We start from the raw sequence: 12,260 nt of genomic DNA on the forward strand, positions 1-12,260 counted from the left end.
CCTTCATAACCTCACGACATCCTTGTAGTCCTCCTGAGGTGCCTGCCCCATTTCTTCCAGAGAAGAAACACCCCTTTTCATTACTATTATTATTATATTTTATTATTGTTAGCATGATATTTTAGTTTACTTTAGTTATTAAACTGTTCCTATCTCAACTCATGAGTTTTACTTTTTTTTTTCCAATTCTCCTCTTCATCCCACTGGGAGGGGGAAGGAGTGAGCAAGCAGCTGCGTGGTGCTTAGTTGCTGGCTGGGGTTAAACCATGGGACATACATGTATACAGTCCTAGATTTACGTGATGCTGCCTTAGATCAAAGGGATGGACTGGATAATTTCTGAGCCTTGTATTTCTTCGATTCTGCATGTATTTGCATCCATAACTGAAGTTTCTTTAAATCACAATGTGTGTGTTTGTGCATGTTCTGTTTGGACCTTCTTATAAATGTTCTGTCTTATTTAGCATCATTTGAAGAAACTAGAAGGACGTCGTTTGGATTATGATTATAAAAAGAAGCGTTTTGGAAAGATACCAGATGAAGAAGTTAAACAAGCAGTAGAAAAATTTGAAGAGTCAAAGGAACTGGCTGAAAGAAGCATGTTCAATTTCTTAGAAAATGATGTAAGTCTGTCCTGCATTTTTGTTTGCTGCAGTACATCCAGGAGGGCAATGTGTGTGGGATTGGATAAAACCTGTCCCATCCTTCATAGGAGGTAAGGTCTGAAAACAGAAAGTGTGTCTCCTCTTTTAATCTCCTGTCAGAGAGGAACGTAATGGACAGCAGTAAATAGGAGAACTCAAGAATTCAGGAATTTCTTCTGGAGATACAGTGGCTTAGACAAGATTGCCACAGAGGTCTTAAGTGGTTTTATAATCTATGAATAATGAACTATCTGAGAGTAGAACACAGTTTGATCAGTGGGAGAGAGAAGGTTGAGAGGTTGACGTTGTCATAGACGTACTGCTGAAACTATGACCAAGGGTATGTACCCTGCGCTTCGTGAATTGTAGCTCACTTATAGTCAAAGCTTTGCTGCTGATTTGAAGTTCAGAATGATTTTTTTTTTTTTTTTTTTTACCTCTGAAAATCATTATTACTATTTGGCTCTGAAAATTACTCCATAGAGTTTGCTTGTGGCTTGGGCTCAGGTACTTGGACTTTGGCTCAGAGTCCAAGTCCATCATGAAATTATGTCTAAACAAGGAGCAGCTGTGGTCATTCAGGATAATCCTCTCTTCAGTCCACACACAGAGGAATAGCAGGATGTGCTTTTTCCCATCTAATCATGGAACTGTAGGAGAAGAGAACTGGACCTATTTGGGCCTCTTTCAAAGCTCTCTCTTCTATAGATGTAGCATCACAGAAGACACACTTAGAAAGTAAGACATGTGCTGTCTTCTGTGAGCAAACTGCAACAAGGAAGAGCTGTTAAGTGGGAATATTGAACTGCAAGCATCTTCTCCCTCTATGCACACCTCTGTAATGGCCAGTTATAAACTAGTCTGTAGCTCCTAAACTGTTTGTGAGTGGGACACATTTGTTACAGCAGTGTGTAAGTCAGTAAACCTCTTGCTGTTTTACCAGTGCAAGTTATATGAGGGCAGCAAAAAATGTAACATGCTCTATCAACAATTTCAGCGCACTGTTCCACTGTAGGCTCTACTCATTGCCTGGTTGCAGTGTATGTGTTTTATAATTCTGCCTTGCATAAGCAGCTGAGAAATGTTTCAGATAGTGTTTATCATTAGTCAAAACACCAAACTGAGGATACAACAGTGGATGGACTAAAATGGTTTTGCTAAGCCACTAGAGAACTGATGAGTTATACTTTCTAGTATAACTAATTCGGCCTTTGGGAGGGGGTGAACTGGATGTCCCTTTGAGGTTTTTTCCATACCTACTTTCTATTGTTTCTGTTTAAAGAAAACTCTGTGTTCCTTCTGTTCCATTTTCCATGCTGACCCAGTCTGTCTGTCCTCCTCAAGCTTCTCATTGCAGCCTCATTATCTAACCCCAGACTGTCTCACTGGATTTGCCGAGCTCTTAACTGCAATCACTTCCTTCTGATCATTTCCAGTTCCCCAAATGTCTCCCTTTCTTGGTCTCCTTGCCCTGCAGTCTCTGTTCTCTGAGCTGTGGTTCCCAGCCATCTTTCCGCATCTCTCTCTCAGGTTTTTGCACAGTTAGTGCCAGGTCTCCCCCATAGACACTGTTCCATGCACTTCTTATCAGATCCATCTTCCTGCCTTTCCCACTCAGCCAGACCCAGGCTCCTCTTGCTAAGTGGCTTTTAGTCTCTCTAGTTTCTCTGGCCCTTTCCCAGTCTGTCTCTCCCTTCTCCTAAGCCACAGTTCCTTATCCCTCCTGACTCTTAGTCATGTTGTTTGGACAGTCCTTGTTTATCCATTTTCTCTGACCATCCCATCCAAACCCCAGGCGCTTTGTGCGTTGTCCTCAGCTGGTTTCCATTACTCTCTTCTGAGTGTGATGGAATTGTATCAGCTGTTGATTTGGTTCTGTGCATTTCATTTCTGTATGCTATGTGACAATGTTTGGCTCTCTTGGAGTCCCGGCAGAATTTCTAATAATCTTTTTAACTGAGTAAAAGCAGACAAAGTATAGCACAAAATTGCCATGGGTCCATAAAACATTTGCAGAAAGTTTACTCTCATACCTTTTTGTGATCCAATGTCTGAAGACCTCATGATGGAATGGAAACATGTCAGACTTCTTGGGGTCTGTCGTCTTAATGTTGTCTTAAAGGAAGAGGATAAATAAATACCTGTCACTGCTCCATCCCCACTACAGCTTGAGCTTTTCACTTTGTGTTAGGGGAATGAGATTATTTGTTACCTCATGAATAAAAATATTTTGATTTTTCTTTCTCCTTCACATTCTCCCTTTCCTCAGCATTCATATTTTTGAATGATTGGCTGATACTTTTTAAATCCAAGTAGATAAATCATGTTTCATTTATTGGTTTATAAATGCTGCCATCTAGTGAGGTAAATCCAGATAATTTCAGAACTGTGGTTTGTAAACATTGCGAATAAACACTAATGGGTCTGAGTCATAAGAGCTGTCACAGTGTAATTTCTTCCAACATTGCTGATCAGAAAAGCCCCACTTTTCACCTGCTAAGGGGTCATGTCCTTTTAAACGTTTTTGGCTTGGGTGTTGACAGACAGCTGGCTTGGAAGTTGAAAGGAGAAGGGATTTGCACATTGTGAAAGGAAATGACTCAAGGACCCAGCCCTGATTTAGTGAACTAGAAGTTACACCTCAGTCTTGTTCAGTTTCCAACTGGCAATTTCTTTGATAGAATCAATATGCTCTTTTTCAATAGTCTCCACAAGGTATCATGGTCTTTTGAGATACTAGGTCTGTTTTGACTGATCTGTTTGTTTATCCTTCAGCTGAATGTACTGCAGGCTCCTTACAACTCCTTTCCTCTCTATATTTCAGGTAGAACAAGTTAGCCAGTTGGCTGTGTTTGTAGAAGCAGCACTAGATTACCATAAACAATCCACAGAAATTTTGGAGGATCTGCAGAGCAAGCTGCAAAACCGGTAAGACTGAACCCATCAGAAAATTTTGAACTTCTTTTGCAGCTGGGGTTCATGAATGTGAAAAGCCACTGAAGCAACAGATCTTGTAGCACCATCTCACAGATGAACATTTGCTGCACTCTGTGCCTGACTGGACTTCACTGCTTTAAACCGTTGCCACCTGGCAACTTCTTGGTGTGCTGTGAGCCTTTAATGTAATGCAGGATCTGCCCAGAAAGCTTTGAGTGTGTGCAGAATCTCACACTCATATCTGTGGAGGTTAATCAGGACAGCGTCCATTTGTTTGTAGCTTTATTTAAACTTGCATACTTGGAGTTGTGTTTTGGAGACTTTGCTGAGAAGTTGGCATATTTTCATGGAGATTAAGGGGTATAACAAAATTCTGCAGTAGAGTAAGGAAATAGCCAGCTGGCTAGGAACACAGCTGTGGTGTAATGCACTTGTGAAAGGCCCAGATACTTTGTGTCATCCTAATAGAAGAAAAAAATGGTGCTGTCATTAGTTTATGTCACTCAGAGAACCATCAGAGAACAGGAGATGTAAATGACTTGAGTGTCCTCGTAGTGAAGGCTAACATTACAGTTGTGGAGTCGAGATAACTGTTTGGGGCCACCCTGAGATCAGGGTGGATGTGGTGGCTGTGAGGATTAGCATAGGGGTAGCGGTGTCTGTAGACACCCCGCACCATCCCAGCTGGAGGGGCCAGTGAGACAAGGAGGTCTCAGCTGGGCCACGTGCACATACAGGAAGAGATCTTGAGACAGTTGTGCTGACCAAATGGTTGTTTCCCATTTTCTCTAATAAAAAGGCAATGTGTGAGGTGCAGTCCCTGGGGCTCTGTCCTGGCTGGGTTTCTGTGTATGTCGTTTGCAGTTGAGCTTTCCAGAGAGCTCATTCCTGGAACTTCTGCTGAACTCAGTGGCAGCTGTGGATGCTCAGCACTTCTCAAACTCAGGCTGTTAAGCTTTATGCCTCTGTCAGCAGGACCAAAGCATTAAATAAAATAGGGACTTGCTGAAAGTCAAATACTGCATGAGAATTGAGCAGCTTTTAGTGAATAAGCTCCCCCCCAAGCCTAAAACCAAAACGAGCAGGAAGCTTTTGGTTTGGTTTGGTTTGGTTTTGTGTTGGTTCCCCGCCACCACCCCCCCCATCTTTCAAACACCAAAGCACTGAACCTGAATGTAAGCTCTGTAAATATTTCTTCCCTCAAGGTAAATCTCTTGCCACTCTTCTCTGTGTTCCAGAATAAATGTAGCATCTAGTCGGCCTAAACGTGAATTTAAGCCAAAGCCTGTAATAACTACAACTCTGGAAATTGGTGATAATCAGCAGCACAATGGGATCACCTATAGTTCGTCCATAAAATCATCAAGTAAGTCTACTACCACCAGAATTAACATCTATAGATGTTTGGCCAGGTTGTTGCTTGAAGTATTCCTTGTACCATGGGAGCAATGGATCCATGAGGTATCAGTATCCATACATCTGACTCCTGTTTGTTTCCCAGATTTGGAAATGGAATTGTGAAGCAGGGTTCCTCTCAACAGTCTCTCACCCATCTGAAATTTAGATGTGGCATTCTGCTTGGTCTTTTAGGTTCTCTATATTGCCACTGAGGGTGGGAGGAGAGAGAGGGAGAGGCACTTGCAGAAAACAGTTCCTTTCTTGCAAAGACAGATGCCTAAGGTGGGTGTGTTTGACCACTGTCTGGAATATCTCCAGGTGCTAATTTCTCTCCACAGCCTGAGACCATAAATGATCAGTACAGGATCTTAAGTATTAGCCATGTAAAATTCAGAAAGGTGACTCTCCATCCCTTTCTGATTGTAACATATTTTACTTTACTGTCCCCTAAAGTGTGCACAAAAGTGTGTGCATTTATGAACTGAAGTACTTAGGTACCTACTGGTGTGGGAGTAGGATCCCTTCCTTTGATTAGGCCCTGATTCCACAAAAAAAAAGTCAACTGTTGAAAGCCCATGAAAGTTGTGTGAATGGTAGTAATTAGTAAGGTTACAGTACCCATTGAAATAACTTTTCCTTATCTCATGAATAAAATTATTTTGCCCTATCTCTTCAATGGCTACCATGCATGATGAGAGAAGACCAATTTAAAAACTAACAAACAAACACAAAAAACCACAAAAGACAACAATATGCAAAGGAAAGAGAATGAAAAAGCCAAATTTTTCCATAAACTTTATTTGTAAGGAAAATAGAGGGGAAGCAGTGAGCCAAAGGTTCCATTCTCTACGTGGCATGGTATCTAGGATCTTTTTCTGAAGCTTTTTGCCTTTTTTTTTTTTCCTTCCCCCCTAACTCTCCTATTTCCTCTTCCCTCCAGTCTTGTTGCTTTTTTAAAGGTGGTTGGGGGAGAGAAATGAGAGAACTAAAGGTGAAAGAATAAAGCTTTGAGCTGTAGCTTCATGCTCCTTCTAATGTCTCTTTAATTTTCTTGCACTCTGCTACAAGATGAAGCTATTATACAATCCATACTGAAGGGGATTTGCAGCAATTTGGCAGCATAAATCCATCTGGCAAGATCTTACTCCTCGATTTGTTTCTTTTGTGCTTCAGGCTACTTGAGGGTGTGTTAGTGAAGATGCCCATGCTGCCTGAATGCTAAGAACAGTTTTTGTGGTGCGGTCAAATGTGGGATTGAGGGAGACAACCCCCTCTTTGCACGTTCCTCTCAATTCAGATCACTGGTTCCTAAGACATGTGGTACAAGGACACGTTTCATTCAAAGCACTGAGGATGTTTGCAGCAATCAATAACTTCCTAGTTGTTTTCATGGCACATCTGGATGAAAGTAGCAAAAACATAGCAACCTTTATTAAAAATTCAGCATAAAATTTCTAAGCCCCTATCTTGTCAAGTTATATAGGCTTTATTTTTTCTGCTCTGCATGTGCAGTGGAGAAAGGAGATTGAGATTCAGCATTTGTATGTAAACTGGTGTGTCAAACCAGAGTTTCAAGCCATATTGCAGTGGTTTATCATTGCGATGAAGCAGTAGATCCAAGATGTTATTTAAGGGTAATAAATCCTGCCTTTGGGAGAAAGACAGACTAGATGACTTCTCAAGGTTGCTTCCAGCCCACTTAGTTAAAGAAAAATCCCAGTTTTAATGAGCTGAAATTCAATGAATGAACTGAAAAATAAATGACCACTGATCACTAAGATAAGGAAGGAGTGAGCCACTTCCATTCATTGATTCCATTCAGGGACTATTGCATCAACTGCTTGCATATCAATAAATGATGGGTTTTCACTTACTGCTTCACTCACTCAGTGCTGTCAGAATGGAAGAGAAATAAAACAACCATGAAAGAGATGAAAAGGAGAAATGGGATATATGTAATAATTGTTGCTATGCTTAGTGTTGCTAATAATATCAGAAAGACCATGTATCATGGTTTTTTTTTTCCCTCCTGAAGAAGCTGTGGATGCTCTGCGTACCTCCCCAGCAGGTACAATCATCAGCAAAATCATTGTTCTTTCTCTTTTCTCTTCCTGATCATACTTGAACATTATCCATGTGGATTTCTGTGGAGCTGCAGTGGGGTCAATCTGCCCTGCTTGTAAATGGGGAAACCTTTCTGTTCCTGTTTAAAGTCAGAATCATGAAACAGATTAGATTTATGGTCTGTGATTTAGAAATGTGAACCAGGCAGCTCTAAGCAAAACTGCTAAACGTTTTAAGGTCCCCATGTGATAGGGGGGATAGCATCATTATCACCTTTTTTTTTTTTGTTTAGAAAACTGACCTTTTCATCCTACACAAACAAGCACTTTCATGCTTAATTTCCCCTGTTTACACATTGACCCTATGAAAATGTAGACATGTAATTTCCCTGATACTGTCACTCAAGGTAAGTGGTATCTTAGTATTCAGCGAACCCATGGAAATCAACAGGACAGTTCAAAGTAAGCTGTGATACGCTCAGCACAACTACCACAATCCAGTTCCAAGTGTTGAAATGGCTTTTCCTGTGTTTCACCATAGCTTTTCGAGTCAAGTATCAGCTTCTTGGAGCAGAAATAATATTTTCCTTTGTACGCTCCCTAACACGTGGGGATTATTTACTACTGATGACTTGCACACATTTGCAGGGCTAGGTTCACAGAAACCGAATTTTAATGTTGTGAAATATTTAGCTGCTTTGATTAAGCACAGATAACAAATCTGTATTTTTGTTCTAATTAATTGTTATCCTCATTAATCAGCTGTGGCCATGAGCATCATCTGGCTCATTTTAGAACTCTCTTTAAATGCTGTATTACATCATGCCTTTCATTCTTTTTGTTTGTTAGGTTTGACTATGATATGAAATAAATGGATCTGGTTGCCATGTGCTGGAATTTAACATAAACATCACTTCAGCTGTGAGGGAGACTTGGATTAATTATCTTAGCAAGCTTCCAATTTGTGATTATTGAAGTATAATTTTGCTACCATGTATATGCAACATGGTATAGAAGACAGAGTAGATGCAGGTACAGGCAGTACTTCCCTTTGGGGAAAACAAACAAACAAAAAACCAAACCAACATTGAATGGTGTTCTGGTTTTATCCTGTAATGCTCCAGAAATCACAGACAGCTTCCTGCTTAACCTGTTTTTGTGCTGTCCAGGTTTGAGTGATCTGGAGATTAATGACAAGTCATTAATGACAAGTCATCTTTGAATGTGACAGTGAAGTGTGGCGGTTTAACTCCACAACTGGAGAAATTAAGGAGGTGTTCATGATGTTGCAAATTAACATAAACCTTATTTGCAGAAGAGAGTGCAATTTCTTTAGCTTAAATCTCTGCAACAGGAAAGGATGTGCAACTATTTAATAGACAGGAAAAGGCTGGAATCATGTCGCCAATTCTGTAATGTTAAACAGTGCGTGTTGCAGATTGTCAGGCAGTGCTGCCCCCATTACCTTTGTCAGGGAAGCTTTGTCTCATTGGATTACACACAGTAGCAGCAGCTGCCTGACTCTAATGGAGACTTTGACTGATCCTACAGCCTGGAGTGAAACCGGTTGTACTGGCTGTGACCGTTATTTAAAAATCTTTCCAGGCTGCCAGACATTTCTTTTCAGTTCTTTGGAGCTTAAAATGAACCAAACGTGATCCATCTTATATCAGGTACCTTACTGTCAGAAATTAACTGGCTTGCAATAATAAATTAGCCCCATCGGAGCAGCTGGTGAAAGCAAGGAACTCCGTCAGTTATTCAGAGCACTGCCTTCTGCTGTTGACAGTTCCAGTGAGCTGGTACCAGTTCTACCTTGGGAAAGACTGAAAATAACTTGGCTATTTTTGAACACAGTCCATTTTTGCTGGGAAACTGTGGCTCATCTTTTTTTTCTGCTTGGACTGTTTCAGCAAAAATATGTCCATAACCAGGCTTTCACCTATATCATTGTATTAGACTAGCCGTAATTTAGCTTGTTCTTGTAAAACTGTCACTACCTGGTGCCTTCCACAGGCAGAAGACAAGTCCAGCATTGTTCCAGCAATGTTCTGGGGAGGTTTGCTGAGGGGGATCTCTGTGTTGACAGCTCTCTCCCACTCTATAAATAAAAGCTCTCTTCTATTCTTATAAAGGATAAAACATACCTGCAAAATAGAAAAGTAATTCCTACTTCCTAGTTTTAACACCAAATATTACTGTATTATTGTCAATTAAAAAGAAGTTTTCACCTGTTCTCATTTACTGATCACCAGAATAGCTGTCAGCTGGTTTCCTTAAGAGACTTCTCCTAATTCCTTTTACTAGAAAATGCCTGTACAGTTACTTTTCAATAGCTCCCAACACATTACCATGATTAGCAGATTAAAATGCATTTTTTTGCATGCATTTTTAGCATCTTAGCTATTATATCTGTATTACATTACCAATTGTGTGCGGATTTACCCAGACAAAAATTATTCTTCAAGCATGATTAGCATGTGTGATAGCTGGGAGAGAGAGTCAAGACTAGAATGTTTGAGAATTGTTGCAATGTTCCAAATAAGACAACCTGAGTAACTTAGCATTCAAGAGGTTTAACTGCTGTAATGTAAGTGCTAGAGCATTCTAGAGTTGTCATGCTATAATGTATTTTACTACTGCTTATATGGCAGCACCCTGAAATCTTTTCTCCTATTCTTCCTTTATAAATATATTTCAAATTACCAGACTTTTACTTGGAAATGCTGTATATGTTTTTAAAAATCTGTTATGGCTGAACTTCAGTTGAACCTCTGGCTAGTCCTTGGACACAGAGCTAAGCTTTACAATTTGAACATTAGATTTCATTTTATTAGAATAAGTTATTATTCATAAAAATGAACAAAAGAATGTATTACATATGTATCCATACCACAAATCCAAGCCAATTAACACCCCTTCATGAAGAATATATTTTTTTAAAAAAAGGTGACTGCATTTACAAGGTTAACTTCTTTTGCTAATGGTGATTTTTTTTTGTACTTTGTATTATTTTCCTGTAAATATATGTACTTACTATTATGTTTGCATATGGTACCATTAATATTTTAGAAGAGTAATTGGGAATGAAGATGTTTATAGCAGGGCAAACGGCGTTAAGTCACAAGAGCAGAACAGCCAGATACTGTATTGGAAAACTGTTTTCATCTGTAAAATAGTTTGAGAGGCACCATTGTTCCTTGCATAACCTTTGCTTTAGTTCCGATGAAGTATGTGTGCAACAAAGGATTTGAACAGCCAAACCTGGGGAGCAGTAACCCAGAAATGTCTGTCACTGCTCAAGTGAGGTGAGGGTGGAAGCCTTGCTCCTGCATACGCACATGGAGCGTGAAAATCCAGGTGGCCGCCTCCCGGCTGTGTGTTGTGTTTGTAGGGCTGACTCAGCCCCTGCCCTCCGGTCGGCATTCACGCCGTAGCAGTGTGCTGCGGTGCAGTTCGTGTAAATGACTACTTGTCACTTCGCATGTTGACTCTTCTACTTCCTCAGCTCCTACCCTTCCAATTCCTCTACCTACCACTCCAAAGAGATCACACTGATTTTGACAACTGTGAATGCTCAAACTATCAGTTTGAGGTAAACATCCTTTCGAAAGGGAACGCAACTAGGAATGAAAAGAGAGTAGCATCTGAACTTAAGGGAGAAGCAGAATTATGCTTCAAAGTAATTATCACTAGTGTTATTTTTTTATGTGTAGAAGAACCAGATGTTAATGGATGAAAGCAATGGAAAAACTGGGGCGGGGAGGGGGGGGAAATTCATGACAGCAGGGCTACATTTTTTGACCCGTTGTTTTATGCTTAGTGGCTGGTAGGATGCTGTGAGCTCTATTAATACGGGTTTTTTTCTGTCACTGGGGGCAGGTTCTTCAGTGCACATGGACCAGCCTTGCTGCCAAGCTCTCTATGACTTTGAGCCAGAAAATGAAGGCGAGCTTGGGTTTAAGGAAGGGGACATCATAACTTTGACCAATCAGATTGATGAGAATTGGTACGAGGGGATGTTAAATGGAGAGTCTGGCTTCTTCCCCATTAATTATGTTGAAGTAATGGTTCCCTTGCCTCAGTGATTGTGTCATTCAAGCTGTGAACATGATTTCATGACTGAAATGGATTCACAAATGTTCTGTCAGTGTGGCATTCTGTGAAAGCCTTGCTATTTGACTGACTTACTGACTTTTGTATGCGTCTTTTTAAAATGTATTTATTTTATATTCAAAAAAATTTCACCTTCCCTGACTCGTCAACCTGCAAAAAAACCCATTCCCAGTTTTTTTGCTTTGTGCCTTGAAGATCACTGTATGAAGTGTTTACTGGTAGCTCACTGTTGCTCCAAAAATGCATTTCCTTGCTACTGTTGTACATGGATATTTTTTTTTTATCTCTGGCTGTGATGATTTTACTATTGAAAACCATTTTTAAAAATACTGTAAGTGAAGCTAACTGTAACCAGTTCCTAAGTTACTGATGTCATTGAGCTCTTTTCATCTATCACACTGTAAGTTATTGTGAACAAGTTAATTCATGTTTCACATTGTATGTTGACAAAAAGCAAAGTGGTTGTTGTCAATATTATGATGATGTACTAAGTACAAGTTCTCAGCATTGAAAATTCCTATAATTTACTGACCAAACTGAATAAATATTTCTGTGGGATAAGAACAGTGGTTGCTGCTTCTGTTCCTATAGTTCTGGCATTTGTTTCTGAGCCGGATGTCACTTTTGCTAAATATATCAGCTTTCAGTGAAGAAAACAATGCTGCATTAAAAATGCATGAATGAAGCCAAAGTATTAGTTTTATGACACCTCAGCCACTGGAATTTTAATATTCTTGCTGTTTCCCTACTGATTGTGTAGCATTTATAATGTCTGTTAAAATTTTCTTGTAGCAGGAGGATCAGAGAAAAATTCCTTTGAACTAAGCACAAACTGATCCTACCCCCACAGGGTTTGTATAGATCTCCATTGAGATAAAAACAGGTGAGTATCACTGGTGAGTACTGCAAACAAATAAAAAGTCAATACACTTCCACTTTTTATATTTATTTGAAAGGGATGGAGAAGGAAGAGAAAGAGAAGACTAAGTAGACAGGGAAACACATGCTATAAATAAAGATAGGCAAGAAAAGCCTCAAAATGAAGGACAGAGGGACTCGGGCATCTTAAGTACTCTCAAAATAAAGACAGAATTAATTTGCT

General features: G+C 39.9%; 1 protein-coding gene across 1 annotated transcript; it reads left to right on the plus strand.

Annotated features, from left to right (window-relative positions):
• Positions 1-464: 464 nt before the first annotated feature.
• On the plus strand, positions 465-11,722 carry LOC104157101 (endophilin-A3; the record flags this gene model as incomplete). Its single annotated transcript, XM_009710153.1, has 4 exons — positions 465-623; positions 3,469-3,572; positions 4,820-4,947; positions 10,925-11,722. Coding segments are annotated over 4 exons (597 nt in total), but the record flags the coding sequence as incomplete, so codon positions are not given.
• Between the last annotated feature and the right edge of the window lie 538 nt (positions 11,723-12,260).

This window comes from Cariama cristata, unplaced genomic scaffold (assembly GCF_000690535.1).
Source record: "Cariama cristata isolate BGI_N322 unplaced genomic scaffold, ASM69053v1 scaffold2961, whole genome shotgun sequence".
NCBI classification, from domain to species: Eukaryota; Metazoa; Chordata; class Aves; order Cariamiformes; family Cariamidae; genus Cariama; species Cariama cristata.